This window comes from Jaculus jaculus, chromosome 1 (assembly GCF_020740685.1).
Source record: "Jaculus jaculus isolate mJacJac1 chromosome 1, mJacJac1.mat.Y.cur, whole genome shotgun sequence".
NCBI classification, from domain to species: Eukaryota; Metazoa; Chordata; class Mammalia; order Rodentia; family Dipodidae; genus Jaculus; species Jaculus jaculus.
The window spans coordinates 337,466,577-337,494,324 of record NC_059102.1 but is presented as its reverse complement, the minus strand read 5'-3'; the positions used below and the strand labels follow the sequence as shown (position 1 = coordinate 337,494,324).

The 27,748-nt window shown below is 38.4% G+C and overlaps 1 protein-coding gene across 1 annotated transcript in view; it reads left to right on the top strand.

The window, feature by feature from the left end:
• Ush2a (usherin) overlaps positions 1-27,748 on the top strand; it is a 755,222-nt gene that overhangs the window by 286,861 nt on the left and 440,613 nt on the right. Inside the window, exons 22-29 of the mRNA XM_004672003.2 lie at positions 3,952-4,078; positions 5,194-5,295; positions 8,080-8,259; positions 10,079-10,209; positions 13,790-14,063; positions 18,667-18,870; positions 18,995-19,075; positions 22,146-22,340. Of these exons, the coding sequence (XP_004672060.2) occupies positions 3,952-4,078; positions 5,194-5,295; positions 8,080-8,259; positions 10,079-10,209; positions 13,790-14,063; positions 18,667-18,870; positions 18,995-19,075; positions 22,146-22,340 (1,294 nt within the window). The remainder of the gene's footprint in view (positions 1-3,951; positions 4,079-5,193; positions 5,296-8,079; positions 8,260-10,078; positions 10,210-13,789; positions 14,064-18,666; positions 18,871-18,994; positions 19,076-22,145; positions 22,341-27,748) is intronic.

The following is a 27,748-nucleotide window of genomic DNA, read 5'->3' as shown; positions in this document are numbered from 1 at the left end:
GATATATTATACTAAGTGCTTCTGGGTCACCATGCAATCTATGAAGCAATGAGCTCAAGCCAGCAAGGACGGGGCCTTTCCTTACCTCTAAGGAATTCATATCTAATGTAGGTTAAGTGAACATATTTGATAACTGTATAATGAAGGCTCCACTTATTTTTAGATGATTGTTGAAACTGCCAAATAGAGAAAATTTTAAAAAGAAAATGAATCTAGATTCTTACACCAAGTTAAAGCTACACCACCCTTAATAAGTAGACAGGTTTATTTTATGTGTCTGGTATTGGCATAAAACTGTATTTTAAGTACTGTAGGCATCACTTTAGGTAGTATATTGCTTTTCATTTTGTCTTTCAACAAGGGCAAAATCACTTAGTGAGTTCCTTAGTGATCTAACCACACTGGCAAGACTGTCTTAATGGTCTCTCTCACCAGACTGTCAGTCCTAGGAAGAAAAATATGTTTTATTCCTAGAACAATCCTTGGAACAAAGTAGATGCTGGATGACCTCTTGATTCATTGGCTACCTCACTGATATCTCCTGGTAAAATGCTACAGGTCCAAATTAAAGAAAATGATCTATTTTCTGGGTTTAGGATTAAACTTTTCAGGGTTTAATGATTATATGAAAATGTTTCGTGTTTATTTTACTTTATGCATTTAGATATATTGACTTTTCCAAGAAGATACATATGTTTACTTGGAAAGTACTGCTCATGAACTATTCAAAATAATTTAGCTTTGGATGGTTAAGAGAGTACTGGCAGGAAGGTGTAGGGTTGCTCTCTGGCACGTTGTTTTAAAATAACTTTAGGTCCTTTTGTACTTTCCTGTTTTATTATATATTAATAAATCTGGGTAATTAATTCCTTCCATAACTGTAAATCCTGCATAAAGGCTATAGGAATAGAAACATATTGGGATCCTCATCCAACTATGCAATTCTTTGTGTAATGTTCATGGACAGAGATTTAATATTGTAAACATGATCTGAACACTCAGAACCTTTGTGACGAAACAAAAAAGAAAATTTAACTGCAATTGCTATATTTCTCTTAAGACTCTAAAATAGCTACACTGTCCTTGTCCTTGGTCAGACTCCTGTCATGATTGAGTTGATACTGAATCCGATGATATTTCATGGACTCACACCAACCCCGTGTTAGTACAAAAGAGCTCCATGTTCTGTAGCATGCATGGAGAATCAATGTAACAATTCACTGGGGCGAAGGATGTCAGAATGAAAGTTTTCAGATAATTTTGAGCAGAATCTAGGGAGGTTGATCAGTGGATAAGACTCTCCCCACTAATATGTGAGTATACAAGTCCCATCTTCACACACCATATACAAAATGGGAAGCTGTGGCAGGCTTCTGTAATTCCAGTGATCTGGTGGTGAGGTGGGATGTACAGATAAAAGGATTTCTCACACACTTATAGCAAGCACAGAGAAACAACTGCAAAGGGAGATAGACAGAAACCCTGTCTCCATTGAACTGGACTAACAAGGGAGGAACGAAAAGTCGTCCTCTGGCTTCCATATGCATGCTGTGGTATGCACATGCTCCGCTACACACACACACACACACACACACACACACAAGCACATATACACATTTGTACACACATGCAAACAATTAATAAAACATAACAATTCTTGGCAACATTTGTTATGACGCCAGAACTGATCACAGGATACTCAACAATGTCAGGAACTTTAAAGTCATCATCTAAAGATATTGCATCCAGTTTCTCTAAGCACTAAAACATGTTTGATATGCTGCAGCTGTAAGATTCATGGGTGACTTCTGACCTAGAGAACTACTAATACTTCAGATTATTGCCAAACAAACAGCAGAGAATCTCTTATTCAGACACCTGATCTTTAAAATGCAGCATCGTTTGTAACAATTTTAACGCTAACTAAGTACACTTTGATGAGACAGCATTTAATAAAATGCTCATTAATTTCATCATTAGCAAGGGTATGCTAAGAAGTAAGCCAGTTTCTTATGTCACGCCCAATTAGCATCCCATGCTAGTAATCCCATTAGTATTGTTGAATTCACTAATGGAAAACCTAATGGGCATGCTACCAGGGCACATTAATTGGGCACGACACCAGTTCTGGTTTTAATTATTAAACTACGATAATGAAATGTGTGTTTGTAAAATATTAAAATGTTGAAATAGGGTTGAAGAAAAAAAATTTTAAGTATGTAGAAGAAAACAGATATAAGGAAAGTCAATCTACAAATATTCAAGGATTAGGAACACTGTGTATGTCCAGCCAACCAGGTTGTCTATATAAGTTGGGATATTGTCCATGGGAGAAACTATGGCCCACTCGTGGGAAATTAACAGCTGGTTTTTTTTTTAACTTTGGTAACATGAGATTCTGTATGTCATGCATGGTGTCAAGTGTATGATGAAGCCTGACAGCAGGCAATTAAATGTGCAGAGCGGACATGCTATGTCACTCAAGCTGGTCTAGGGAGCACTCACATGAACGTTGTACTTAAGAAGCCACGATTGGTGCTCTACGTCAGGCAGTGTAAACCCTCATCTTCATCACACTGACTAATTATCACGCTTTGTGTTATGAAAACATTATAGCAAAATACTAAAAGTTTAAGGAAACATTCCAGTTCATTTAAGGTTTTTTCCCATCTTTCTCGTATGTTTGTGTATATATGTGTGTTAGCGCATGTGTGTGTGCATGTGGCATACATCTGTGAGCTCTTGTGTGGTGTATCAGGGTCCATGTGCTTGTTTATATATGGAGGCCAAAAGTCAACACTAAATGTCTTTAGACTCTCTTCACGATATTTTTTGAGTTTCTCACCCACTCTGCTCATCTACCTAATCAGTGGGTCCCAGGGATTCTCTGGCCCTGCCTGCTAGAAAATTAAAGGACACCGTAACCAGCTTTTTACATGGGTTCTGGGAATGGGGACTCAGGCCCTCATGCCTTATGGCATGCTCTTTACAGACTGAGCCATCTTCCCAAACCCCTGTTGTTTTTCTTCTTTCCTTTCCCTTGCCTTTTATTTGTTGTTATTTCTTTCTTCTTGGTTTTGCTACTTCTTAGGTCTCATCTACTTAGGAACCCAGTTTTTACTATGATATGATTACCTTACCTAGAACTGTAAATATTAAATTTTAGACTACACAGTCTTGTGTACCACATTTAACACACACTTAAGTTTAACACATTACTCCTTTTAATGTGAATTTTATTTCTTCTTATTATTAGTGCAGTTATCTGGTTATTAGTGAAGGGGACAGAAACTAATTTCTCTGAAATTGATCTGTCTTTATAACCAATTCTTAATGCTGTTTTATTAGTTTTAAACTCTCTTCTTCCTTTTCATAATTATTCCATGAAAATTAAAATATTAAGATGGGCACTCTAAATGCAATGGTTTTGTGAGAGATTCTTATTCTCAGTGTTGGGCCCTATGCTGTTTGGACATGCATCATAAAGGTGTCACATTGATGGTTAAACATCATCTTTCACATTGAGTTCTACTTGAAAGAGGCATATTTGCATAGGATCACGATGTTAACATTTATAATTTTGATTTATGTATATATATGTATGTATATGTATATATATAATTATATATATAATTTATGATTTCTAATGAACATAACATTTTCTTTTCCTTTTTAGAAAATATTTTATTTTTATTTTTTTCTTGAGCCAGAGAATGGGAGCATCAGGGTCTCTAGCCACTGCTAACGAACTCCAGATGCATGCAGCCTCTTGTGCATCTGGCTTACATGCGTCCTGGGAAATCAAACCTGGGTCCTTTGGCTTTTCAGGCAAACGCCTTAACCACTAAGCCATCTCTCCATCCCTGAACGTAATATTTTCTAGTAAACATAATTATCTATGTGTGTCTCTGTATATGAGCATTTAGTCATTTGTTCATTCGCTTTCTTAAGGGATCACCAGTGGAAGTCACCACAACAAATGACCATGGCAAACAGTACAGCGATGGACAATGGCATGACGTCATTGCTGTCAGGCACCAGGCTTCTGGCCAGATCACTCTGGATGGGCAGTATACAGGTGAGCACTCCCTTAGGTGTGCCCTAGCTCTGCTGATAGCATGCTGGTTGCCACACGTTTTACTCCCTCTCCTCTCACCATAACCTCCATTCAATTCCATCTAAATTTCCACCAAATCTGTCTTTGAAACATTCCAAAAGGGGATGAGGTCTAGCAGCAAGCTTCTCCTTCTCATAGGACCTCAAGAAGCAAAGTAAAATCAATGTCAGTGGCAGGTGTTCTGTTTCTTATATGTTTCTAATACCTTGTGGGGCCATTTTGATGCTACTTTCCACCGCCAGAAAGCACATGAAGTGAAGCAGTTAACCATACTTGGAGGTGAGAAAAGTCAAGGCTCGGCAAAGGCACATACTCACTCCCTGCTCACCTCAGGTAGTTGGCAGGGGGGTTCTCAGAACTCTTAGCACACATAGCCTGGCCATGAGTATTTAAGTTTGCCTTTCCTTCCCAAAGGCGCCGTCTGCCCAGTTTTCACTTAGCCTGGTTCAGTCTGTCTATGAGTCCATTTAGGAGACAGGACTTTAGTGAGCTGCTGCTCCGTTCTAGGTGCTTGGGTTACAAAAAGCAAACACAACTTCATAGTGTCACATTTTGGGGGTGCATCAGACAAAAGATAATAAATCAATATTAAGTTTCAAGTAGCATTGAATCTTGAGAAAGAAGAGCAGGATAGGAGGAAAGGTGAGACTAGCATTTATTTGTCTGACGTGGGTGTGTAGGAAGGAGTGTTCAGTTGGATATAAGATTGAAGGGGATTGTCTCTCCAGTAAGGACCCATCTGAGCAGAGACTTAGGTATGGGATGAATCATAAACACATCCAGAGAACATTTCAAGTCAGGAAAACATCCTGTCTGGAGGAGGCCTGTAGATAGGAGAAGGCTGCATGCTGCATGCTGCATGAGAGGAGACGGGAACACGGAGCCCAGTAGAGTATGGAGGGAGGGAGCTTCAGGGACAGTCGTGAGTCTGGGTCCACAGGAGCAAGCTCATCCAGGGCCTTCTAGACTAAAGAAAACCCAGAGTCTAGTCCAAAGCATCAGTGACTAATTTATCACGTATGAAGTTCCTAGAATTGATGACCATGCTGAAGTTACACTTATCTCACTGCCTACAGGCTCCTCGGCCTCCCCGAATGGTAGTACTGTTATGGGAGAAAGCTCCGGATTGTTCGTGGGTGGGCTGCCACCAGGTCACACTGTCCTCAGGAAGGAGCTTGGTGAGTATCACCATGTCTAGGATTGCATTTGTCACCAAACCTCCAAGCAGAATCATTTATTTTAAAGAATGAATAGGTATCATTTCCTCTCACACGCTACATGCTCTATATCCATGTGTCAAATTTCCTTTTAGGTCTCTCCTTTGATAAAGATCCCCTTAATATTTTATCTTGTCAGTTCTTGGTATAACAAGATTTACAAAATGACTTATGCTAATTGAGGCAGAGGCATATTATTTTAGGAATTATATGTAGGTAATTTTTAGAAGTTATGTATTTTTATATTTTGATTTTATTTATTTAAGAGGGAGAGAGAAAGAGGTAAGAAAGGAAGAGAGAGAATGGGCACTCCCGGACCTCTAGCCACTGCAGATGAATTCCAGGTGAATGAACCACCTAGTATATCTGGCTTATGTTGGTTCTGGGGAATCAAATGTAGGTACTTTGGCATTGAATGTCAGCACCTTAACCACTATGTCATCTTTCCAGCCTGAGGAATTGTGTATATTTTTCTGAGAATTTTTTTAACTGAATGAAAACAACACGGAAATGGAAAACTATGAGCCCAATTTATACCCTGGAAGGGTGAGGAACATTACTTTATACCAGGTGACACTAAGCCAGCCGTACAGAGTCAAAGATGATAACTTGTGTACTTTGTCATAATAGATGTTACTGATAATGACATTACTAATGCATAACATTCATCCTAATGTACTGTCAGATCTTGATAAAGGTAACATCAGTGTTTTCATATAACAAAAGAAAAAAGAACGCTAAAATGAAGCTAAGAAAAACACACATGACTTACCCTGGAAACAATCACACTTGAAAGAATTGCTAGTGACCCTAGGGTTCTCCCAAGTCCTCACAAGAACATCACAGGGTACCCCACAAGTCTCTGTCAGAAAGCTACCATGCAGTTATGTAAGTGTTAAAAATCAAAAAGTCAAGACCCAGACAACAGTATTTTGTTCATCAGCAGCAATATTCCAGAGGCCTGGTAAAGAAGATCAAAACAAAATGGAAAGTTTCTGTGGATGTTTGAAGGGATGTCATTGACTTTTGGAGACTATTTTCACTAACTTTCTCAGGTGTGTCTCTGCAGCAGAGTATTCATCCAACTGACACCCCAAACAGAAGTGTTCCTAGCACCCCCACACAGCCTCTGTTCTTGCTCTTAGCCCTCCTGGGCAATGGGAGGTCCTGGCTCCCTAAGGACAAAAAACCTTGATCCAGGTATCTTCTCTGCTTCTCTGTAGAGGACAAATTTCTATTGTTAAGTAGACAATTTGACAGTGTCTATAAAAACTACCCTTCAGGTGTTTGCTGGTAAACCTCTTCCCTAGAATCAAGTTATGAACTGGAAGCCAAGGTCCAGCTCCACACTCACAGGACAGGAGCGAATGGTGGGGCATGTCTTCAGGGCACGGGCCTCTTCCCCTCAGACCTCTAGTGCTCTCGTTCGCTGCTTTTCTCTCAATCCTCTGTTACCACACAGTTGGTCATCAGACTTCCAGTTTTTTCTAAAAGGGAAATCAAATTATTAACATTGTGGATAATAGACTTGCCATGAGGAATAAATATGTGGAATACCATAGATTTAATCGAAACACATCTTTTGGGCTGGAGAGATGTCGTAGAGGTTTAGGCACTAGTCTGTAAAGCCTAAGGACCTGAGTTCAGTTCCCTAGGACCCATATAAAGCCAGATGCACAAGGAGGCACATGCATCTGGAGTTCATTTGCAGTGACTAAAGGCCCTGGCACATCCTTCCTCCCTCCACCCCCCCTCTCTCTCTGTCTCTCTCTTTCTCTCATAAACAGATAAAATATTAAAGAAAGCACATCTTTCAAACCTTACTTTTGTGAAACACGTGTGATGTGGATTTACAGTGTGTGTGCATTTGGGCACATGCATCTGTAGGCCAGAGAATGGAGATCACTTGTCCATCTGTTTCCTTGAAATGGAGTCTTTCACTGAACCTGGAGCTATTTTTCTTTTGGTGCAAATGGCTGGCCAGTGAGCCCCAACAATTCTGTACTTCCTACTCTCCACAGAATTTGGGTTACAGGAAAGTGTATCCATATTCATCTTTTTATGCTAATGATCAAACTTAGGACCTCCATACTTTAGCAGCAAGTCTACTTGCCCTCTGAGCTATCTCTCAGCCCTGAAAACTTTCATCTAATAGTTGTCTGGGCTGGGGAAACAGTTTAGCAATTAAGGAATTGGCCTGCAAAACCTAAGGACCCTGGTTTGATTCCCCAGGACCCACATAAGCCAGATACACAAGGAGGCACATGCATCTGGAGTTTTACAGTGTTTACAGGCCCTGGGGTGCCCATTCTCCCTCTCTCTCTCTCTCTGTCTCTCTCTCTCTCTCTCTCTGTCTCTCTCTCTCTCTCTCTCTCTCTCTCCTCTTCTTCCCTCTTTCAAATAGATAAATAAATAAAATTTTTAAAGTTGTCACAGGCATCTATATTATTAGAGGCTCATGGAAGGTGAAATATTTGTTTTGATTTAAATGTCAATATTCTTGCTAACATGATAAAACCAAGGTTTTTTTTCAACATCTGTGTCTGCAAACACAATGGGTCTGAACCAGAGAGAGCATAAAATTGCTGAAATTTCCATAGTTACACACAAATATCCACCAGCTTCTACAAAAGGGTGGTTCTGAACTCCTGCTCATTTTCATTTGAGTGCCACATGAAACAAATTTCTTGGAGAAAAACTTTCAAAAGACTGTATGCATTTATTGATATCTACCCATTATTACAGAGACAATCCAAAAAGGCTTTGTGGGCTGTCTCAAGGATGTGTACTTTATGAAGAATTACAACCCCTCCGCTATCTGGACACCTCTGGACTGGCAGAGTTCTGAGGAGCAAGTGAATGTGCAGCACAGCTGGGAGGGGTGTCCTTCTTCCTTGGACGAAGGAGCCCGGTTCTTGGGATCAGGTGAGGAGCTGAAGGAGACATTGCTGGTGGCTTAGCACACACTACCAGATTTCTACTATGATAGCAAAATATCTGAGATTTTCGACTAATAAGGGAAAGGGTTAATTCAGGCTCACAGTTTGGGAAAGGCCAGTCCATGGTCAGCTGACGCCAGGGCTTTAAGCTTTTGTACTGAGAGGACTTATCAGGGTGTGCTCTGTGACCCCCTGAAACCACTCACCTCATCACTAGAGAGAAGAGCGAAGTCCAGGGCTTTGCAAGACCTTTTGAGGCCTTCTTCCAGGCACCTGATGATCGCACGCTAGGCCACCCCTGAGAGAGTCAGCGTGTGTCCAGACTACAGCGTTATGTGGGCCATTCCTCATCTAATTTGTTCTCTTCAGAAGTGTCGGCTTAGCCTAGGTTGTACCATATTTGGTGCTTAAATTTTCAGGTTCACAATATATATTTATAGATGACAAGACGACTGGACCATACAGTTTTGGGGACATACATGTAGGTGTCACAGTGTCCACTCACAAATCAGCTGTTTGGAAGCCAGTATTTAATTGTGATTTCAAAGGAGTTGTTTACATTTGGTGCATCCCATCTCTCCCAGTACACAGATGAACAGTATGACTAGAGCTCTGTTATGAGCTGAGTGGAGCACTGAGGGAGTACTGGCAAGCACGGCTCTCACTGCCGAGGCTGATCTCCCACCCCGACCTCTGCTTCTCAGGCCAGAGCCTACCAGGGAACGCGTTGCTCCATGGGCATAGGTATTCATCACATAAATGTCCACTTCAGCCTATATCTCTAAGTCACTTGATTATGAAGTTACTTGAACTGTCTGCAGACTGAAAAATCATGTGATATTATACTTTTTATTTTATTGGCCGTTTTTGTACATGTGTCTATTTTTATCATAATCTTCTCCCAGTACCCTCTCTCCACTCTCTTCCCTCCCCCTCCACTGACCCCTTCTTGACAACTAGTTAGGCTTTCACTTTGCCATCTCTGTATTTTCTGGCTCAATGTAGTTATGATTGCCTGTATGACATGGGTAAAGTATTATTTACCATAGTACAAAACCTTCTAGTAGGCTACACCACTGCAAAAAAAAAAATGCCAATAACTCCTAATAGCATTATTTTCTTCCCCTGAATGCCATAATTCTAAATTTTTGTCCTAAGACAAAACTTATCTAAAACAGTAAGTACCTTGCATGATAGACTCTATTGTTGATTTAAAGAATAATGCTTCCTTTAAAAGCTCTATCAAGGGCTGGAGAGATGGCTTAGCAGTTAAGCGCTTGCCTGTGAAGCCTAAGGACCCCAGTTCAAGGCTCGGTTCCCCAGGTCCCACGTTAGCCAGATGCACAAGGGGGCGCACGCGTCTGGAGTTCGTTTGCAGTGGCTGGAAGCCCTGGCGCGCCCATTCTCTCTCTCTCCCTCTATCTGTCTTTCTCCCTGTGTCTGTCGCTCTCAAATAAATAAATAAAAAATGAACAAAAAATATTTAAAAGCTCTATCAAGGGCTGGAGAGTATAGTAAGTGCTTAAGGTGTTTTCCTGAAAAGCCTAAGGACTCAGGTTCAATTCCCCAGAATCCATATAAGCCAGATGCACATGCACACAAAGTGGTGGATGCATCTGAACTTCAATTGCAGTGATTAGAGGCCCCGGCATGCCAATTCCTTCTCTCTCTCCCTCGCTCTATCTCTCATAAGTATATACAATTTCATAGGACTTGTTTGCCTCATCTTTCATGGGGTCTTAGGCCCTCACAACACCATTGCAGGGCTGGCTGCGTGCTAACACATGCAAACCCTTGCTTTAAAGGATTCCTGGAGCTTCGCCCACATGTGTTTCACGGTGAAACGGACTTTGAGATTTCTCTCAAATTCAGAACGGACCAACTCACTGGACTACTCCTTTTCATCTACAACAAAGAAGGGCCGGATTTTCTTGCTGTATGTTAATGAGGTTAATTTAATTTTCTTTAAAATATCAGATGAAACTTTAAAAGAAATAAATCATGTGTTAGTCTTATACCAAATTGGTTTCTTTTCTGATTAACTTTTATTTTCATTCTCCCTTCAAGTAATTTTTAGGTTTTGAAATGTAGTATAGCTTGATGAGGGTTTTTAAACTGACAATTAGTACCGTCAAAGCTATAAATTTATCAAAAAAATGGACTAGATGTAAAAAAAAAGTATGAAAACCTAATTTGTTTCTTGAAACATGAAACATTTTCATTATCTCTGGATATATTTTCAAATAGTACTTAATGTCTAATACATAATAAAATGTACTAACACAGAGAACATTCACATCCCAGATCACTCTGTCTGATACCCAAGTTATCATCCTTTTTGTCTTCTCTCCTCTTCCCATTCTCCCACAAGGGGTGATTTTTGTTGGAAATTTGAGTTTAGTCACATTTCACATTTTAGAGTTTAAGTACCATATAATGACTATTTTTTTTTTAATTTTGAAATTCATTAAAGTAGTACTATACTCTATCTTTAAATAATTATTGTTTGCATCCAATACTTTTTCAGGTAATCATATTACAAAAAGATACTAACTTTTGTACCTCTATCTATGAATACTTCAAGTTATCCAAGGATAGTGGTGCATACCTTTAATCACAAGTACTTGGGAAGTAGAAGTAGGATGATCACTGTGAGTTTGAGGCCAGCCTAAGACTATATAGTGAATCCCAAGTCAGTCTGGGCTATAGCAAGACCTTACCACAAAAAAAGACTTACATTTAAAAATTTCTGTGGTTCCTTTATTATTGTTGATTACTCTGCTGAAGTACAGTTCTTGTTTTGAAATTTATTTTTATTTTAATTTACTTAATTTCAAGCAGAGACAGATGGAGAGAGAGAAGAGAGACAGGGAGAAAATAGGTATGCCATGGCCTATAGCCACTGCAAACAAACTCTGGACACATGTGCTCCTTGTGCATCTGGCTTATGGAGGTCCTGGAGAATCAAACCTGGGTCCTTAGGCTGCAGGCATACACCTTAACCGCTAAGCCATCTCTCCAGCCCTGTTTCTCTCATTTTAACCTATCTGACTTTATTCTTTCCTGACTCAGAGGAACAGTTATATAATTGCCACCCTTAAAACCAAAATTCACATGTTCATATCTACTGGAGAGTGTATAGCTTTTTGTTTGTTTTTGCTTTTAAGATAGAGTCTTAGCCCAGGCTGACCTAGAATTCACTATGTAGTCTCAGGGTGGCCTTCAACCATCAGTGATACTCCTACTTCTTCCTCCTAAGAACTAGGATTGAAGGCGTGTGTCAGCATGCCCTGCTGTTATCACATTTTTTGTATGTTTGTTTAAGAGATAGATATATATAGAGAGAGAATAGGCATGCCAGGATCTTTAGTCACTGCAAACAAACTCCAGATGCATTATCCAGCTTGTGCATCTGGCTTATGTGGGTCCCAAAGAATTGAACCTGGGTCCTTAACCTTTGCAGGAAGTGACTTAATCATGAAGCAATCTCTCTATCCCTCTTATTGCTCTTTTGAAAAAGCTTTTTATACAAGTTATCTTCTTTTTGTAAGTTATATTCTTCTCTCTCCTTTGACTTTTTCCTCAAGGTAGAAAATGATTATGTACCCTCTCTTTGTCTCTCTCTCTCTCTCTCTCCCCTCCCCCGTGTGTTGTGTGTGTGTGTGTGTGTGTAAACAACTTTGAAACATCTCTTGCTGGACTTCTGATATACAGTCAGTACACTGGTAGCAATACTCTGATTTCCACTTTGTCACCTTACCTCATTGTGCAAATGACAACACAGAGGATGTTTGTTACTTCCATATGTCCCTACAAAACCATTTATAAAGCTGCAAGTAACCTCCACATATCCAGTTTAATCAATAATTTTTATTTCTTACCTTATTTGATCTTTATCTACTATTATATATTCATTTAATTTTCCTTTTATTTCCATTAAATCTTCTAGTTTCTCCATGAAGATCAATATTCCCTTCACGAACTCCATCTACTATACCTTCCCCTTAAAATATGGACTTTGTCATGGTTATATTTCTCTTGTTAAGCTCATGCAAGCTAAATCATATTGTTTATTTTGTTATGAGCATTGTCCATCTTATTAGTCCATTTCAAATATAGATATATTTACATTCAACCTCCTCCAAAAACATCTCTTCTAAATATGTCATATACATCCCAAACTCAGTGCTATCGGCAGTGAGTATACTCTATGTACAATCAGCGACACACCCTTTTCTCCAAGTACTTACTGGTGCAAGAAATAGGGGGAAGATTAATACAGTGAGACAAAAGAAAAGTGAGTGTTTCCCTGTCACCCTAACTCTGGCCTCTGCACACTCAGCAAGGCCATATCCCATCTCCCAGCCCCTGTGCTCTCTCTGTCTTTCTACCATGGTACCTTTCTCTAAACATATTATCCCTATGCCATTGTGTGTGTTAGTCTCCGTGGAGGACTACATGTATTACTAGACTTTAGATTTTTTGACTCCCATGAAGCAAGGGGAATCTCCGTTCTCTATACAAACAATATTTTTTGACTTTTGTGGCTACAGCAAGTCCTCACAGGTGCATTTTACTGGCCATCAGTGTGATTATTGGAAACTGTTCTTATCTTGGAGTGGCTAGTATGAAAACAGGAACTCTGAATTTTTTGCATGAATGGGAATGACTCCTTACCTGAGTAATTCACAAAGATGATAGTTACATAGAGATATAACCATTCATAACCATTTTATCCTCTATAAATTAATTAATTTTATTTGATATATTAATCTCAAACTTTCAACTATTCTATTCTATGGTTTCTAATTTCACTTCTTACAATAAAAAATATTCAGTGAAATAATTATCATGCTTCATTTTAAAGGAAAACATATGAGTGTGTTTTACCTACTCTACAAATTTGGGTTAGATATGCTCACATTAGAAAATGGTGCATTAATCTAAAAGAATACACACAGCAGCTATTATGTTAGAGATTTAGAATAAAGCTAAAATATGAAATCAAAATATATCTTACACATTTGAAATTGAGTTCACTAAACATTTAAAATAACCTTCATCAAGCTTGACATTTCATTTTCTTATTTTCTTGTCACATTTTCCCCCAAATTAAATTGATATATGAAATACTATTTCCTCATTTCCTAACAACTCAAAAATAGAGTCATAGTTTAAACTGTTCTCTTCTCTACTTATTCAGTCATTTATACTAGGATTTAATCTTTTAACTATGTTTTTAAAGAGCTTATCCCTACATAATATCATACTGTGTAGCCTAATCATTATTGAGTATGAATTTGTTTGACTGAATACAACATTCTTCATGTCAATTGTAAATCTGCAAAGTATTTCATTATATGTTATTCCAGCACTGCTTAGGATGAAGTGGGAAATTTTTGTAGAGTGCTTTCAGCAAAATTCCTTGTTTTTCTGCCAGAAATTGACCTGCTTTCCCTTCAGCTCTATTCTGAAGCCATTTGTACAGGTATTTTCTTTTGAAATCTAAAATATAGATGCAGCTGAAGAGTGGACTCTTGAGCTTACAGCTGAATTCCAGTCTCACCTTTACACAAGTGGACCTCTGGCTGGGGCTGTCCTATTGTGATGGGAAGTGGCATAAAGCCATTGTTAAAAGGGAAGGCTCCATCTTGTCTGCAAGCATGAATGAGCTGGTTGAACGCTCCTCCGAAGCCGGATCCCAGCCCCTGGTGCTGAACTCAGCTGTCTATGTGGGTGGAATCCCACTGGAGCTACAGGACAACTACCGACAGCTGAGTTTGGAACAAGGTAATTACCCTCTCCAGAAGCCAGTGTTCAGCCGAGCCCAGTGCTAGCAGACTTTGGTGGGTCCATGTTTCAAGGGGTGACAGTTGACTCGGGGAAGGTAGTGCACATTAGCCCTGCTTTGAGCTCTCGAATGAATCACAGAACACAGCTTCAAATTCTTCACATGTTTTATATTCTCCTTAAGAGCAGCCATTATCTATAGTCAGTTCTTGTATTCCAACAGCCTTCAGCAGGTATGATCATGAAACACCTATAAAACAATTATGTACATATAAAATACCTTTGTGTCCTATGTCCACACCACAGTTACAACATTATATTACATAATTGAAATATATATCACATTTTCTTATATATTTTCCTTGAAAACATGGGAGATTCTGTTGTTTTGGATGCTGACAAACAGTTATATTTTCAGATTGGAAACAAAGGTAGGGTAATATAAAAGAAAAGGAAAAAAGACAATTAAATTAACTGCTTTGGGGTTTCGTCCCTGACATCAACGCCAATTATCTCTGTGCTCTTTCAGTAGCAGCTTCTGTGCAGGCAAAGCACACAAGTGAGTGGTGTAGTGAAATTACAAATATACTTGTGAAAAATTTAGACAGTTTTGATTATTAATAATTATCAGGGAAATAATTGATATATTTATAACTGAACTGACCATTTAACTCATGCAAGTTTGAAATTACCTACAAAAGTATTATTTAAAATATAACTGGGCAGGGTGGTGAAAAGCTATAATTCTGGCACTAGAGAGGCTGGGATAGGAAGATTGAAAGTTCAAAGTCTACCTGAACAACATAGGTTCTATGTCTGCTTAATACATGTGGTAGTATTATTCTGAAAGCCAAGGGTTGTTATCCATGGCCCCATCTTACTAATAAGGAAAATAGAGAATAGAGGAGAAAGTAACTTGACAAGATCATTTGGCTTTTGAATGGATAGCCAGACAGGAAGTTGGCCTTAGACAAGTGGGGTCATGGACTCCTTAGTGCAGTCAAGGGTTCTGCTTTCTGGACCCCTGTCAAAGCTCTGTGTCCGAGACACACTGAGAGCACAGTGACTCCAGAGTGAGACCCAGCACGCTGTCACGCAGAGAATGTGCTCAGTGTGTTTTAAAATCTATGTTCCGTGAATGGTGAACATTTTCACGAAGCCATCTTTGCCTATTTGGTAAGTACATAAAGATTTAAATGCCTTTAGATGGAAAATATATGGTGCACTCTAAGGAGACTTTAGAAGGGTAGTGGTAAGGAGTTAATGAATAACTGGGGTGTGAGACAGTAATGACATTTTCAAGACACTTAAGATGTAGCAGCCACTAAGAATATCACATTCGTATCAGAGCTGCTCTGGGTTTTGGGTTTCCGAGGTTAGAAAGAAATTTCTCAGAATGCTTTATCCTGTTCTCCTAGAGGGAAAAGCACGAAAACAGCCTTGTGTTTTCTAATTATGCCCAGCCCCTTAACAGGTGATGGATCTTGGAGATGTGACTGCAATGAAATTATATCAGAAGTTTAAGACATCAACATAGGCCAAAGGGGGATAATTTTACATGTATTAGGTTTATGATATTAAGAATTATTTTTATCTATGGATATACTAAATTTTTACTATTGAAGTTTAATCTATGTCAGTGGTTTTGAACCACTGATAAAATCTTGAAATGTGGTAACTTGGAACTTAATAAATTGAAATTAGCTTTCATTGTTGTCCTCATTATTACTACTCAAGATATACAAGAATTGGGTGAAAGCATGTTAAAAAAATATGTTTTGTGCCCCCCCAATTCCCTTTAAAATTCCAATTCAGATGTTTTGTGACACACTGATCTATATTAGCAGTTTAATTCTTTCTATGGAAATCTGGGAGAATATTCAAAACTAAAGGTGCAGCTTACAGTAGTCAGCTGCTATTAAAATGCATCATGTTCATTTAATATACTTCTTTTAGTCTACCACAGTAATCTAAAAAGTCTTTCTTCTTCCTTCTCTGAGCTTCTTAATTACTACCTTTTTCTCAGAGCCTCTATTCTGTGGTTATATTCATGCTTCTTTTAGCCATTAATGTAATTATCCTTTGAACCAAATGTAAAATTAATATTCCTCTATATTTTGAAAATGTGGCGAACGTAACTGCTGAAGATATAACTCCTCATAGGTCATGGGAATTTGTCTTAGATTATCAGTCAGGACTACTGCGCATGCCCAGCTGTGCCATGACTGACCCATGGCACACAATGTCATCAGTTATGCTCTGTCCAAAGTCCACAGAAGACAAGGAGGAAGAAAACAACTGTAACCCAGCTTCCCTGTCACACCACGAGCCTTGCTACAAGACTTCCTGTCCGTGAAAGACAACTGCCTATCTGATTTGTCGACATAGACCTGTGGGCCACCTCTTAGTGACATTGAGGCTGGGCACTGGTGTAATTTTATAAGGGCAACATGTCTCTTGCTCTTTTTAAAGGCAGAGGAGCAAAAAAAGAAAAATTCTTAATCCATCTCTCACACACCTTTCCCTGATTTTTACTCTAACCTTTCATCTTGTGAGCTAGAGAGATGGCTGAGTGGGTAAAGTGTTCACCACACAAGCATGAGGTCCCATGTTCAGGTCCCTGGCACTCGTATAAAAGCTGGGCAGGACAGTGCCTGTAATCTCATTATTAGGAAGGTAGAGGAGGGAGGGCCCTGGAGCTTGTGACCAGCTAGTGTGACTGAGCGGTGAACTCAAGGTTTAGAGAAAGGCCTAGGCTTGGTCTCAAAGAATAAGGTGAGGAGTGATCAGGACACCTGATGTCAACCTTTGTCCAAATTCCTGTGAACCCATACATGCATGCACCAGAATGCATAAACAAACATACACGTGAACATACAACACATTCATGCAAAAATTCAAATTGTGAATAAATTTCCATTGCATGTTATTTTGAGTAAATTTTTATTTTTTAAATTGTAGTGAAACGAGAAGAACTGAAAATTACACATCTAATCATTTTTGAGAACACCATCTAGTGGCGTTATATACCTCACAGTGTTACACACACATCACTGCGGCCACTGCAGAGCTCCATTCGTCTTGACAACTCGAAGCTCTACGTGACAGTCTACTGTAACACTTCCTGTGACAGCACTTCCATGTTTGCCAACACTCACTTTGTTTTGATCTCGTGTTGTGCAGAGAGAATTTCAGGATGCACGAAAGTTAGATTACCCAGAGATGTACCATCAGAAAGTTATTCCTCATAAAATTTAGAATTCTTTGCTTCTGAACTTTCTAGGAAATGCTTTTATACCAAGCCTCACTCCTTCCACTCACACAACTTAGACAGTGACTGCTATGTGTGCTAAGATAGACTAGCAGTATTGCTCAGTCAGGCTCAAAGAAATGTGAAAAGTAACAAATAGCACTTATGAGGAAATAGGCTGCAACCCTAATGTGTTGATGACATAAAACACCTAATAAATGCCAAAGAGAACAGCTTGGTCATTTTAATCTTGGAAAGCATTAGCCATGTATTTGGAGCTTTGAAATTCTACACAGAGTTGTACAGAGAGAGATACTATAGTGTGTGTGTGTGTGTGTGTGTGTGTGTGTGTGTGTGTGTGTGTGTGTAATGTTAATCTAAGCTCAGTCTACTTTGCCCCAATTGTGTGCAGACTTCTGGGCAGAGACCTGCTAGACTGGAGGTGTCCTCTGTCAATACTAAATGGGATGTCATTCAAATCAAGTACATTCCTTTCCTGAAGAGGCATGTGTTTTTCTTGTTCTGCAGCAAACGTATTAGTGAGAGTCCAAATTCTCTTCATGTATATTCTCTGTTTAACTGTTCTGAATGTTGGAAGTGCATCTATGTAGAATATTCATTCTGTGAAACCTTCTGAGGTTAATATTTCTGGAGTTCTGTATCAGAGTCAGCAACACTAATGTGAACTTGATACCAGTGAACATTCAAGATGTGTTTGTTCATGTCTTGTGTCTGCTGCATGATGAAGCTCAGAAGACAGCAGCAGTTTTTTTTTTTTTTTTCTCTGCTGATTTAAGTGGCACTACTCGAAAATTACTATTTCTGAACTCATGACGATGTCTGGGGATTCGATCATAGAGAAAAATCATATTTTCTTTCCTGCTATTCTGCAACTACTGTGTATTTTCTCCCAATGAACTTGTATAATTATGCAAATTCAAAGAATTCTCTGTCCCTTCAATACTGAATCATGCAGTAACTTAATTGTCCAGTGTTAAATGGACACATGCATACTTACTGCTGTTCCTTCATGTATAATAGTCGAAATTGTATTTTATGACTAAAGCAGAATTTAGAGTGCTGTGGGCCTATAGGAGTAAAATAAATGTTTTTGAGTATCAAAAAAAAGTGGAATTATAATTATCCACTTTTAGGTTTTCCAGGTAACATCTCTATATTTCCTTGCAACCACTTACATAAAATATCAGGAGATGGCATTAAAGATCAGACTTAGAAATTTGATAATTGTCTAAGCAAACCTTCCCCACAAATGTGTAACTGCAGAAAATAGAAGTGGTTGGTCATTAATGACTCAATCCTTTCATGTGACACTAATCCCTCGCTGTTTGCTAGGTTTCGGTGGTTGCATGAAGGATGTGAAATTTACACGTGGTGCTGTCGTTAACTTGGCATCTGTGTCCAGCAGCGCTGTCAGAGTCAATCTGGATGGATGTCTGTCAGCTGCCAGCACTGGTAACTGCAGGGGAAATGACTCCATCCTGGTTTACCAGGGAAACGAGGGCACTGTTTATGAGCACAGGCTCCAACCCTTTACAGGTAATGTGAAGGTCCCAAAATTAAATGCTATATATCTCTTGTTCACCTCTTGTCTCCTTCCTACCAGCTCCCATGTGACTCTAGAGGAGAACTGTTCTAATCTCTCCACTGATTTCCTTTTAAGAATACCTGTATCGCGTTTTGGCCTCACATGAAGGTGGTTCAGTGTATAGTGATTGGAGTCGCGGACGTACAGCAGGAACAGGTAACTTGTGTCATATATTAAATATATTTGTGTGCACATATACCTGTCTGTGCATGTAAAGGCATTTTGCCCTGAAGTAGGACAATTTGGGCAATCTTGTAATACGGCCTGCTTTTGTTTAATATATTAGTGGCTACCATATAATAGGTCATTATGTTTTTATTCTTAAAGAATTTAGTATTTGCTGAGGGTTTATTATTGCCTCTTTAAATGCAGAGAAAGGAAATTGAGGTATACTAAGGATTTAGCAGACACTGCCTACCATAGTATCCATAAGGGTAGGGAGCTTGTCTTGACTGCCCGGATCCCAAGAGGCTGAGGAAAGAAGTCAAGGTACCAATAGATAGGACAGCAGCCTCCTGACTATCACAGAGAGAACATTTGAAACTGGAACCTCTGATATCACATCCTTAAAGACGCTTGCCATGAGGGTGACTATGGGAATCTTGAAGTGATTCTCATAGTAGAGAAAATGTCAATCAGTTTTTTTTTAATTAATTAATTTATTTATTTATTTATTTATTTATTTTTACCAAATTGGAAGAGAAACAAGGAAGAGGCAGATTAAATCTAATCTCATACAAATGATAATGTGTGTTTCATGCTTCTGCCTGTGACAACAAAAAAAAATTTCCCATAATAACATCAGAGAAGTGCATGTACCACAGTTCTATAAATCCATAGTAGAACAACATTTGGTATCAAATATTTGTCAGAATGGCACGTACATTACCAAGTGGTTGCAAATGTTTCTAAAGGCAGTTTTCCAGCAAGTAATAATTGGTCTAAAGATATGATTTTCAGAGTTGAGAATAGCTTAGTAAAGTGTTTCCCTTGCAACCAGAAGGATTGAGTTGGATCCTCAGAACCCACATTGGGAAAAAGAAAATCTGTGTGTGGTAGCAAACACTTATAATCTCAGCTAGGGAGGTGGGGCTAGGCGAGCCTTGCTGGCCATCCAGTGTAGCCTGTCCTGTGGGTTTTACGCAAGCGAGAGATCCTGTCTCAACAAAGGTGAAAATGGTTCCTTAGGAATGACACTGGTCCTGTCCCGTAGGCTCCACGTGTACATACATGCATATGCACATGAACACATACAGGCAAACACAAACAAAAGGACATGTTTTCCACCATGATGTTTTCCTATACATATTCATGGACAACTACCGTTGGCATCTTTAAAGGAAACTTTCATCTGAAGGAAATGGAATGCTGAGAGGGGCTATTCACAATAATTTCCTAGTTTCTCTGCTGACAGATTTTTCTAGATGAGGATGACTTTCCTAGGATGGTTTGAATAATCATCTATTTATAGAAAATACAGTGATAAAGCTCTGTTTCATTACACTATTTTATTGTTTAATATTTATTTATTTGAGAGAGAAAAATGTTAGCTAGATAGATAGATAGGTAGGGAGAGAATGAAGGTGCCAGGGCCTCTAGCCACTGCAAATGAACACCAAAAGCATGTGCCACCTTGTGTATCTGACTTAGTGTGCCCTAGAGATTCAAACCTGGATCCTTTGGCTTCTCAAGCAAGCACCTTAAACACTAAGGCATCTCTCTAGCCCTGAATGTTCTTTTAAAGTCCTCTTCACTTTCAGATCTGGAGAAAAACAAATAAAATATTCATTTGTAACTGATACATTTTTCCACCCCTATTTCATACTCCACTGCTTTTTCCTAACAAATATACTCCTAAACCTGCCTTTAGTGTGTAGGTGATTTAAATGGGTGTCTAGAAAGCACATTGTTTACATGGATTTAGCCTCTATTTCGAGCAGCACCAAGAAAGGGGGCAAACAAAAGTCTGAATATTCAGCCATGATATGACCACCATGTTTTCCGCCATAAATTCATATTTACAATCTGACCACAGCACTGAACAGCTACATGCTCCCAAGGGTTAGAGAATAATTACACTATTTAATTATTTTTCAGTCAGTTTTGCTCTGTCCCTTATGAGAGGACCATCTGTTAGGCAGTGCAATAGTTTGCCCTGTACCACATTTCAGAACTAATAACATCAGCATCCCTCCCATTGTCCCTTTCCTTGCAATCTGATCATGAGTACTGTATTCTACTGGTGCCCATGGTGTCTTAACTGCAAAGACAGTGTTCTTCTCCACCTTTACGTCCTTAAAGCTGTCCTGTTTCATGGCTCTGAACAGTAAAGTCGGAGGAGAATACTTGATGTGGGAAACCATCGCCTGGGCTCAGGGGCCCCTGGGCAGTTAGAGCAGGTCTGTCATCCATCATCCTGCCTGGATGCTTCATGGGCTCTTTCTTCCTGTTCTCCGTGCAGTCAGCTGTGGTGAGCCTGCTACTGTTCAGAACTCTAGAAACATCTAGTAAACAGTTAAAAAGTTGTGAGTTTTGAAATCAGAGAGCTGTTTTCCATCCTTTTAAACTTTCTCATTTTGTATTATTGTTCTAAGGTATTCTTAAGAGAATGTCTCTGAAAAGTGGTTTTGAAGAATCTCAAGGGCACCAATTCCCTCAACACACAGAGAAAAATTAAACAGGAATCCTACATATCATATCTGATAGAAGTGTCCTTTTGTAAATTAATTTGAAAACAATAACTTGGAAAATAGGAATAACCATTCAAATACAACAGTAACATGTATAGTTTTATTTTATTTTATTTTGGCTATTACCTGGAAGAAATAAAAGTGTCAAATGGCTATGTGTAATAACACTCTAATTATCTTGCTGTAAGGTGGTACATCGTTATATTACTGGTACTTGTTATCTGCCTACCATACACCTCCTTCTTTATGAGTGATGTTTAAACATGTCGGATACATTAAATGTTTTTAAAAAACCTTGACTAGACTCCAAAGACTGTTATGTCGATGGAGTTTGGATGGTGTTGAAATATCGCTTAAACGGAATGTCTCAAGATGTGCAGTCATATTAAATCAATGCTGGAAAGTTACAACTCTAATAAATTGTATTTATGCTAATGGTTGAGTCTGATTTACTGCGGCTATTAAAAGTGAAGAATAGAGTAGTAGACTTCTCAGAACTGCCACTTTCTCTCTTTTACTCTTTTATTCTTTCCCAGCTCCACAAAGTGTGCCAACTCCCTCAAGAGTCCGCAGCATAAATGGATATAGTGTTGAGGTGACCTGGGATGAACCTGTTGTGCTTAGAGGTGTGGTGGAGAAGTGCATTCTAAAAGCCTACAGTGAAGATGGCTTCCACACACCACAGACACCCAGTGCCACTGCTGACATTGTCAACCCCGCTGCTTCCTCAGGTAATGCTGACTCCTCCATGGAGTTGATGTTACAGAGCTGCTTTTTCTTTGGATTTTTTAATAAAAACAAGTTTTACAAGCTTTTACCCACAAAATTGCATTATATTTGTATTTTGTGTGGTTAAATCAGCAACATAAGGCAGGTCATGGTGGCATATACCTATAATACAGTTACTTGGGAGGCTGAGACAAAAGAAGGGTGAGCTTCAGGATACCTTGGCCATATTACAGGTTCAAAGCCAGCCTGTATTTTGTATTGAAATCCTGCCTCTAAGCTCAACAACAATCTAAGGTAATATAAGATTACATCTGTCTACATAGAATGAAAAGATAGTTCTACATGGGCTTTTATGGATAAGTTAATTACAAGTTTGATCTTTACCACTAAGGAATAGGTCCTAATGGCTGTAGCCCTTGAATATACCATAAATACCTTTTGAATAATGTGTATATATGTGTGTGTGTATACATATATATATGTGTGTATATATATATATATATACAGATATACATATATATATGTGTATATATACATATATACATATACATATACATGTACATGTACATATACATATACATAGATAGAATAGATAGATAGATAGATAGATATCCAACTCACCTATTTTACCATGAAAACTTTACTCTTTGGGACTAGCTCAAGTTCATACCTCCATTACATATTGTAAAATTGGTGATTAAACCCAATTATCTCAAGGTGGAGAAGGGTTATAGCTCCAGCCATTTAACTGACAAATCAGCAAATCAATTTCTCACAGTGCAATGTGCCATAAAGAATAGTGGGAATTAGTGAGAAATAACACTGTACACACCATGCATATCCTCATGCTCAAGTATTTCAAGGTAAAAGAGTATTTTCAGCTTTATAAGAAGTTAAAGCTTTTTAAACTATAAATCCAAATGTAACTTTTTGTCTATCCAAGGTAAAATGCATCAAATGTGCTAGAAAAAAACTTCCACTATGTAAAAAGAAATTGTAACTAATGTCATGGTATCCATGTAAAAATACCCTTACTTAGCTTTCCTCTTTCAAGCTTATTTATTGTACATTATCTTCAAATCTCTACTTCTTCTTTAGACTTTTTTTTCTAGAATCAATAGCCCAAATTAAAAAAAATCAAATTATAGAATTAAAAATAACAATATCAGATATGCCACTTCTTCCTCTCCTCCCCTACTTCCTAATTAAAACTCAATCTGATATGTGAACAGCTTGCTGCCTTCCATGCTATGTATTGGGCTAAATATAAAGAAAATATCATATAGTTTAACTATAAAATTCTACCCTCAATTTCAAATGGGCCTTCAGCAAATGATATCAATTCTGCCTTAATTCTGCAAGCTCCTGCTTCCCTCTTCTCCTTAAATATTTCATATTTTGTCCAAACCATCCATGTGTAATGATCTTTCATCATCCCACTCACCTGATGACCTCATACTTCAGCTCAAATTAGAGAGGTGATAGATCTTTAAAGGCAAAATCTACATCAGCCTGATGGAGGTTAAATGAGATAGTATAAACTAAAAGTCCTAAACGCATTTCTCACATATAGGAGACATTTAGTATCAATTTTTGTTCATATCTTTATAATTTACTCTCTTTCTTCCTACTTTTCTTTTCAGAACTTCCCTCATAACTTGAAAACTAAAACCATCACAAACACAAAGGACTTCTGCCCTTCCTGCCTTGTCACTTGCATTTGTAACCATCTCTCCTGTGCTGCAGTATGGCCTCAGGACCATCACTAATAGCCTTACCTGAGAACTGGTTAAATGTGCAAAAATCTTCTGGCCAACCTCACAAGCTGGTTCAGAAGCTCTAGGCTGACATTTTTGATTCTTGTATTAATTAGCCCACAGCAGACTATGACATGGGCCCAAGTTTGAGAACCAAATTCTGGAGGATTCTCCCCAGGATCGTTCACATTCTATCCTTCCCCATGTTTGATGAAAGTTATTGAAACCAACTAGAAAAAGCTATTGTTTCCTCTCTCCTCAAACTGTTTCTAAGTGGAGGGTATCGAAACACATCACCCCACTTCTTTACTTTGGGTGAATTTGCTACTTCTTTAGTTACTTTTTCATATTCAAACATCATTTTACAACACTCATCTCCATCCCTCAATAGCATTCTCCTATATAGTCTATGTCTCAACTTTTCATGGACTAGTTCTCCACTTCTGACACTTTTGACCACCTTCTGGCTCTTTAGGCTCTCATTTCATGCTATCATACCTTTTAAAGTATGACACTACCATTTTGGAGAAGCCTCCAGATGTCTTTCTGACCCACACTTTTCCAGAAGACCTCTACTATCCCCAGAACATGAAGTGGTGTCTAAGTATTGATCACTCCGTATTGCACATCTCAACCAGACACCCAGATATCTGCCTCTAAGAGGGGTTAGACACATTAATGCCTCTGATCTGATAATCCTCAACCTTTGAACATACTATATCCAACCCTGAACTCTTCCTCAATACATGGCACTTCCAGTCACATGGTTAAGGAAACTAAAGCTATCCCTGCCTTTTAATCTTATTCACATCTAACATTCATATTTTTGATCCATTTTCTAAGGTACTTGTTATATTCACCCTCTTTCCCCACCTCCTGACCAATTCAAACACTTACCTAACCACCTGTAGTTTATCTTTATATTTCTTTCTCACGCATGCATCTTTCCTCATGCTGGCTATGAGTATGTCTTACAGAACAACTGTTGCCATGCTATAGTCTGCTTTCCACCGCCTTGTGTTCAGTCACATCAGGTCTCCTCTTGTCTGTATTTTCAACATCTATTGTTGGAATTAATCTGATGACTGAGAATAATCTCCATGTGAACCTCAGGAGCAATTTTTTTTTTTTTTTACAAAGATCGTAAATAAAATCCCAGAAGTGGAACAACTGAGTTAAGGGATATGGAAATATTAGATTGTACAATCTGAGAATTCACATGTGTATATAATCCATGCTCCGCCCTTTCTTAACAACTTAGGGTCTATGGTGATTGTTTTCATTTTAATTCACCTAGGAGACCCACCTCAGGCATGTCTGAGAAGGTATTCCCAGAGAAGTGTAAATGAGGAAGGAATGCCCACCCTGAATGTGGGTAGCACTAACCCATGGGCAAAGGGCCCAGACTGAGTGGAAAGAAAATGAGGAAGAGACCAGCTGAGTCGCAGTGTTCATCTCTCTGCTTATCTGCTGACTTGCTTTCATAAAAACATGGTTGTTCATGTCCTTCAAACTGTGAACTTCCATAAATCGACCCTTCCTTCTTTAATATGCTTTTGCTTGTTGTGTCACAGCCATGGAAAAGTTCCTAATATAGGGACTTGGACCATTCTTCTGGCTTTGACCATAGTGTCTTAGAAAATCGAAAAGTAATGTTTACCTAAGAGGAATGTAAAAGCATTAAGGAACATGATGATCTAGCTCCCACACTTTTTAACTGATGAACACATCAGTTACTTGCTGTGGGCTACAGATGCCTTTTGTGTAAATGAGAATTGTTCTAGTTCCTTTACTTACTTCCATGACCAAATATGTGCTAAGAAGCAACTTGAGGGGGGAAGGGCTTATTTTGGCTGACAGCTCAATTGTATCATGACGCAGAAGGTATGACAGGTAAAGAAGAAGGCAGAGTGACACCCTCGAGTAGCTCACTTCCTCTATCTCCTAAAGGTTCACAGCCTTTCCGGATTTGCAACCTATGGGGGATATTTGACGTTCAAACCACAAGAACGAAACATAACCATTTATAAGGGTGTAAGCAAAAGGACAGAGTAACTTCATGTATGTGTCACACACAAAGCACAGTGCTTGGCATGTGAAACACATGGTATCAGATGTCTATAAAGCATTAGGCAGGGCTTAGCATATGGTAATATTTTTCAACCAGGTGGTAGTGATTGAGGGTCATTATCACTTCCACATAGCTCCCTGTTTGCATTATATATACATATACTAGTAAGCAGAATGTAGTATATTCTATCTCGTTTCCTTCTAGCCAATATATCAGAAGATTGTTTTAATTTACGTTAATTTTCTTACTAAAGATACCAAGTAATTTTAATATTTACTTATATTTTCTTTATAACATGCCTAAGTTCTTTGTTAAAATTTCAAATGTACACCTTACAGTGTTTCACTTATCTACATATGTTTGTACATATGGCCAAATATTCATATTTTTTTCTCATATGATACCAGCTTTCCAAATTTTGTCATTTTTCTTTTAGTTTAACATTGTATGTGCAGATCATAAGACAGTTAATATATTTAATATAACAGTTTAGAATTCTGTCTTATTTTGCTATGGGTTGTTTGAAAAAAATCATTCTTTATTCAGGGTAGACTAATATTCATTATAGATACTCTATTTATTGACATATGATATATTCCTTGAAATAACAATTTAAAACACTCAGTTTTTGTTGGAATGTTTTTTTGTTTTCACTTTTCACATTTGTAATGTATATTCAACCTTCAAAGTCACATTGTCTTGGATAGCTCCATAGTTGGATTAGATATTCTATATATTTTGAAATTGTACTAAAACAGGAGGATTTCATTCATTCACACTATTTTTTATAACTGGTGTATTTGAAGTTTTCTCAATGTATTTTCTGTTTTGTTTTTTGAATCAGGGTCTTACTTCATAGTCCAAGCAGGCCTGAAATTCACAATATAGCCTATATGGACTTAAACTAGTAGAAATTTTCCCAAGTATTGTGCATTAATCAAGGTTTTATAGAGGAATAGAACTGCTAGAATAAGTTATATTAAAAAGGGAATTTATTGGATCATTTTATGGTAGTCCAGTAGTAGTTGCAGGCCCAAGAGTCAAGGAACCTGGTAGATGTTCAGTCCACCTGGCCAGATGCCTCAGTAGTCCCGACCTGGCGGAGCTGTTCTTGGGGAAGGGCTCGATCTGGGAGAAATACTTCTTTTTTCAAGTAATCATTCCTGGAAGCAACCACAGAGAACCTCCCAAAATGAATTTCTATGGATTACTAAACAGGTTAAGTTGACACCTTAACCATCACAAGTCCACTTCTTGTCAACTTGACACCAAACCATATCTCCTTACATCATACTTAATTTCCAAATGAAAACAGTAACAAGTTCATAGTTCTGCTTAACATGGTATAAGTATCCCACATATAACAGGAAAGGCAAAATCTTCCCTCCAACACAAGCAAGGTTCCTTTATGAATGCTTAGTCTGTGGTATAACCAGTCTAATATAAATCAAATAAAAGTTACTTCATGATATAATCTTAATATTGGTATAGATATGTACAAACACCCCTTATCAAGGTAGGATAGAATCATTGCAATTATAGTTTTCGTTTTTGTAACTGAACTGGTCACGTGGCCTTAGCT